This window comes from Lycium ferocissimum, chromosome 10 (genome assembly GCF_029784015.1).
Source record: "Lycium ferocissimum isolate CSIRO_LF1 chromosome 10, AGI_CSIRO_Lferr_CH_V1, whole genome shotgun sequence".
NCBI lineage: Eukaryota > Viridiplantae > Streptophyta > Magnoliopsida > Solanales > Solanaceae > Lycium > Lycium ferocissimum.
This window is the reverse complement of record NC_081351.1, coordinates 45,454,463-45,460,845: the sequence shown is the minus strand read 5'-3', so window position 1 is coordinate 45,460,845 and position 6,383 is coordinate 45,454,463. Positions and strand designations below refer to the sequence as shown.

Sequence of the window (6,383 nt, the reverse complement as noted above, 5' to 3'; positions counted from 1 at the left end):
GCAGAGTGAAAAGCACAGTAGTAACTAAATGACCAAATTGCCCTGACCTGCTTCCTAGATTCTTATATAGAGTAGTAATTCGGCAGGGTTTAGAGTTTTAGGGTCTTTAGGCATCGATTCAGACCCAATTAAGCAACTTTGGGGTTCAGAAAAGGTAAGCTAAATTCAGGTTTGTTTGTGGAAACAAACAAACTTATAAATTTTCTAAAATAGTCACAAACTTATAAATTTTCCCATAAATAGTAACTAATTTTTATCACTATAAATAACTCAATGTGAATGCCAATTGAAGAGATTCAAATTGTATTTCACATCGACCTTCACGGTATTTAGCAATATTTGATCTCTAGTAGTTAAAAAATAACTCGACAACGTACAGGAAACAAATCTCGAGCTCTTGCTAATGATACTAATCATTCTCATCAAGGACGATGAGCACTCTCTCTTGAAATATGTATTCGAAAGAGTTCCATAATTCCACTTTACAGATCGTCAACCATAAGATTCATTTTCCAAGAGCTCCATAATATAGCTGCTCTTGCAAATTTATTACACCGTCACCCTCTGAAGCTACCATGACTCGCTACAAAAATCTAGAAGGGAGATTCCTTTAATCTCTCTTTACAACCGAGAAATTCCCAATCTAGGGGCACACGGTTCAGAACTCGATGAATAGTGCAACCACGCCTCTACCAATCCCACTTAATACTGCAGCACAGTCTAACCCATGACATGCGTCTAAACTGCACATCAACCATTGCACTCTTACCATTAGGCCAAACTCCCCAGGGCTAAAAGGTCAATAATCCATTACACCTTAGAATCAAATATACAGTCAAAATGCTTTCTTTAAAACATTAAACTAAAAGAGAATCCTATCACAAAATTAGCCTTGACAAAAGGTCCAAACTCATCAAAACCACAAAAATGGGTGGGAGAAACGAAGCTCAGCAAGTTTGATAAGATGGTAAAAAGATCTCAACAAGACGCCTTCCCCTTTCTAATCTGATCGGAGAGACACAAGAGCAAATTCACCTCACAAAGCTGTTGATAAGAGAAAGCTCAAGATCTACAAGAGGTTCAAGCCGGAAAACCTGGATGACAAAAACAATTAGCATATTCAAACCGGAAGAAAGAAGCGGATTATCAAGGAAAGAAAATTGGAAGCGGATTATCAAGGAAAGAAAATTGGCATTCTTTATACAATCTTCCTCTGTAGAAATCCCAAATTACATTATAGAAACAAGAGTCTACCCTCAAAGAATGGTTTAGCTGAAGTGAGGATTTATATGGTTAAACCACCACTAATAATAAGGTTATATAGCCATTGATTGAAACCACTCATTATTCAAATAAGGCACAGAAACGAGAAACTTGGGAACCGCATGTTATTTGATACAAATACGTAAAATTTTCCACAAGGCCACAGGTAAACACTACAGACCTTACGAATGAGCGCTGCAGCTATTTGGCTCAAGCAATAACCACTTTAAAAATCAAATTGCACAAGAACCTGAGGGAAGGAAAAGGGGAACATGTACATGGATGCATAGATGAAGTGATCCACAAGACTCCTACTAAAAGCAGATCCAAGGAACTGCCATAACTAGCTTCAAGAAGGGAGATTGATTCTGCTTTACATTAAGCTGCACTTTTAGCATCTGTTAGGGTACATCTGTCTACACTCTTTGACTCTTCTAGTTGGCACGCATATACTGCATACCAATGCAGTAGAACAAAGAGCTAAGTACAGCTTCTATAGGTACTGCTAATATACAGACGTAACACAGCATAATAAGATTGTCCCATGAATCATCGGTCGCGACCCATTACATTATGTAACTACATGAAGCTGCCTCTAATGGGCCCTGTGTCATGGATTACATCATAACCTCGGTCATTGCTTTAACACACACATCTACAAGTCCCTCAATGTACATATCAACAAGTCCATCTTTAAGAGGGGCAAAGGTATTAAAAGTCCATCTTATTGCATATAGGTTTATCTTGTAAAAACTCTTTGAAGCAATTTCTTGTCATGTCCTCTAAAGCCCAATATCCACAAGATGGGTGTTGCAAAGATGCGAGATGGATGTGTGGTCATACAAGATTAGCTATGATCAGAATGATTACATTTGTCAGAAGGTGCAAGTAGCGCATATAGAGGACAAAATTAGAGAATGTTGTTGCCTTGTTGGAGATGGTTGGGCCATGTTAGGTAGGCTTGCAGATGCACTATTTCTTGGATGTGAAAACATGATGATTAAAGGTGTTAAAAGAGGAAGAGGTCGACATGTAATCGGGTGGAAAGAGGTTATCTAATAAATTTAGAATATCTAGGAGTCTAGGTAGATCTAGCGAACAACAGAAATAATGAAAGTTGAAACTCAGTATAGGTGATACGATCGGGAAGACTAGTGCTTACTAGAAGACTCTTAGTATGTTAGAGAAAAGAGATACAACCACTAGCATATTAGAATTAGATCATCTTAAGTGAGACATATTGAAATATATGGACCCAAACAGAGGGCTTCTGTTATTGAGGTTTCATAAAACCAACTCCAGCTAACATGGATTGAGGCATAGTTGTTGTAATTTCTTTTTTTTTTTTTTGATTAAGTAAGAATATTATTAACAATAAGGGCATTAACTAAGAAGTATACCAAAAAGTAGAAAATCCTACAAGAATACATGATTTTCTACGAAAGTCGCCCAATCATCTATACAAAAAGTAACCTCATGGGTGCACCAAAAGGAAATAAGGGAAAAGAGGCTATTTCTCAAGTTTACGATATCTTTCTCTATTCCATCAAAAGCTCTCTTGTTCCTCTCACTCCAGATGGTCCACATCAATGCTAAAGGGGCAACTTCACATACCCTACATCTCCTCCTCCGTCTTCTATGAGCCCAGCTAAACATGGTTTCTTTCACAGTCCTCGGCATTGTTGTAAACTCTAGTTAAATCATGTAACTAAGGACTTCTTCTTTTTGTCACAAATAAGGGTGAAGTAGTTGAAAGCAAGCACGAGTCTTGTATTTATCTTTCTCAAAAAGAAGTCCTGCCCCCACCCCCCCCCCCCACCACAACAAAAAAAAAAAAAAAAGCAAATTCCACTTTCATCATGAAATGTCCTTTTTCCCCAATGAAGACCCACCTAAATTGACATTGACACCAAGGTGTTTCAAATTTCAATATCCCATGGTTCTCCAATTTTATCGAGTCTTCTAAGTTTTTTTTACCAAGTCTTCAATAATCTCATTTACAAAATTTAATGATTAAATTTCCTCCTTTTAAGAGACTGCAAACTAGTGAATTACAGAAGACTATTAACATATCCTCAGATAATAAACAAATAAATAGGCAATTATGTGGCTGAGAAGTCATAATAGAAAAGTAGTTCTCACCCCACATCCTGGCGAATTCATGAAAAAGAAAAAGTGCTGAATAATTTCAAGCAGATCACCTATGAGCACAACAAAAGCTTCTTAGGACAAAAAATAAAGTGAGGATAATATCCACTTCAAGCTATATGTATGAATGAACAATTCTCACCCTCTTCAAAGAAACAACATTATCCACGAGAAGTGTTTGTATTAGAAATTGCAAATATGAAAATAAGTAACAAAGTAAGTAAATCACAGGCATATCATCAAAAAACAATTATTGTAAAATTAAAATAGCAATTACTCTTAAAACTACAACAGCAGGAAATTAATATTGAGAGTAAGAATAATAATCCAAGTGCAGTAACAGATTACCCTTATGCAGCAGCAGTAACCTCCTTTTCCTCTACTACTTCATTTGCAGCCCCATTTGCCTCTGCACCTTGTGCATCCTCTGTAGGAGGCTGAACCTGTTCATCTTCTGGCAATGGCTCCTCAACATAATCATTCTCAAATGCATCTGGTGGGACCTCATAAATTCTAACCTGTGGCTTAGTTGGGTCCTTAACAAGCACATATTTCCCTTCATTCAACTTCATACACAAGTCCACAATACTCTTCACAATACCCCACATGTTTGATGTGTTCAAATTGATTTGTGTAGCAAAGTCCTTAGGCTTGTATCCTACAACAGCTAATATCACATGGTTAAAATGATCCCTAGGATGAACTCTTGATACGTAACCCAACTTCATCATATCAGCATTAGCTAACAGTGATTGTGCAGTCCACTTCGCGAGTTTATTCGCGTTATTCTTTAACTCGGTAGCTAACACAGCACCCCTTTGTGTCTCAAGCTTCTGCCTCCAATCAACCCCAGAGTACTTCGGATCAAACTCGTTCAACGCATTCAAAGTCAAGAATGATCTCTGATTGTTCACTTCAGCTACACTCTGCACTTCACATCGCGCAACCAAATACGTATCGTTATCCAACTTCCACCTCCTGTATCGATAAGCAACCGATGCCGCTTCTTCCCCTTCAGTTGCAAACGGGTTTGGCTCATCATAACTCAACTTCTTCCCATCTCTCATCAACACCTGTTGCGAGAAATTCTGATTAATATAAGCCGCCTCAACACTCAACGAATGAGCTGAATTAATATCATCCTTCACATCAGGCAATGGTTCTTGTGAAGTTTCATGCACGGACAGCAAATCCAGCTGTGACCCATCACGCTTATCGAAAAACAACTTATTCCCAACACGCTGAACAACAATATCCCACGAATAAACACTCCTAGGAGCACACATTAAAGTAGACAAAATCGTATCGGTTGCGAAAACAGTAGCTTTATCCTCATTAGCTAAACGACGAATAACAGGATCATCAGTAGTAGTAACTTTAAAGAAATTCTTATTCTTAAACCTCTCCAAACGACGTTCATTCTTCGGTGTAATCCTATCATAAGACCTGTCATAAAACTCCAACCCACCACAAATCAACAAATCCTCAGGCTCTGATACAGTGAAAGAAAGCTTCGAGAACGTCGAAAAAGGTATCTGATCAAGCATATTCCATTCAGGTTGAATATCAACAGATGACTTAAAAACCGAAGACTCTCTTCTTTGACCAGCATTAGTACCTGACCTATTAAGATTATACAATCGATCTCTTCTCGCTCTTTCTTTCTCTTGTTCTCTCTTTTTCGCTTCAACTTCTTCATCTCTCCGTTGAGGCAACTGAGAGCGATTATGATGAGGATTAAACCGCCACCTAGGATTGAATTTCGGGCGGTGGGGTCCACCGTGATGATGTGATTTAGCTGACGTGTCGACTAAACGGAAAGAAGAGTCTTCATCAGCAGCGAGCGTAGCGAATGAGTCATCACCGGAGAAATCGAAAGCGGTGTCGGTTGGGTTTTGTTTGGAGTTGGAGCCGGGTCGGTTAGAGAGGGAACGGGTCCAGTCAGCGATCCGACCCAGTTTGTCGGAGCGAGAGAAAGGAGCGAATGGGGCGTTGGAGATTTGCTTTGGAACGGAGATTGAGGAATCTGGTGGACCCCATCCGTCGGAATTGAAGGGGACGGAACCGAGTTCGAAACCTACCATTGTTTGTTGTTGTTGTTATTGATGTGGTGGATAAGGAGTTTGATACTTTCTGGTGGGTTGATGGAATGTGGAGAACGAAAGGAGAGTGTAGAATAATGAAGAAAGATGATTAAACCCTAGGTGTAAAAAGGGTTTATATAGGTTTGAGAGAGAGGTCCCTAATGAATATGTCAAGTTCGATATAGCCCCCTAAATATTCTTCAATCTATTTTGACATAAAAACATGTAAAATAAGCCAATGCAAACAGGCTTTAGCATTTGGTATAGGATTTAGAATCACCGTTTGATCATGAAATATGAACAAAATTTCAATTTTCAATTTTAAATCTCAAATTCTACAAGACATGAATGATACCAAATCCAAGTTGTAATAAATAATTTATTTATTTTTTAAAGTAAAACTCGCTTTTCTCAACGCATAAATTTATATCTTTGCAAAAAAGATCTATCATTTTAAACTTTGTAAAAAAAGACTATGCTTGATCCTTTGTGAAGAGATTGTGCAAAGCTAATTGTGTACGGACGACAATTAGCTTACTCGACCTGTGATTTTCTCCAAGCGGGTTAATATAAGAAATATATAAATGTATATACATATATGATCAAATATATATGTATATATATATTAAAGAATGACTAGTTACTACAATTGTTGATTTTTGGACAAGTGGATCTTTGTAAAATCATACCAGAAAAAAATAAGGTCGTATTCGAAAGTTTCTAATAATATGTAATCACCAACATTTATTTATAAAAAGGAACATGGATATATATAATTTATTAATGCGGCGATAAATGATTGGATATTCCAATAGCTTTTTATTTATAAATGGTTTGAAATATGAACAAATTTATCCATCTCAAGTTCTACAAGAAGTATGATACAAA

At 37.5% G+C, this 6,383-nt stretch overlaps 1 protein-coding gene across 1 annotated transcript; it reads right to left on the bottom strand.

Annotated features, from left to right (window-relative positions):
- Positions 1–3,647: 3,647 nt before the first annotated feature.
- Positions 3,648–5,586, bottom strand: LOC132034060 (eukaryotic translation initiation factor 3 subunit D-like). Its single transcript, XM_059424281.1, has one exon. It carries the CDS (start codon positions 5,493–5,495, stop codon positions 3,762–3,764), a length of 1,734 nt encoding a protein of 577 aa, XP_059280264.1. The 5' UTR covers positions 5,496–5,586; the 3' UTR covers positions 3,648–3,761.
- Positions 5,587–6,383: the final 797 nt, after the last annotated feature.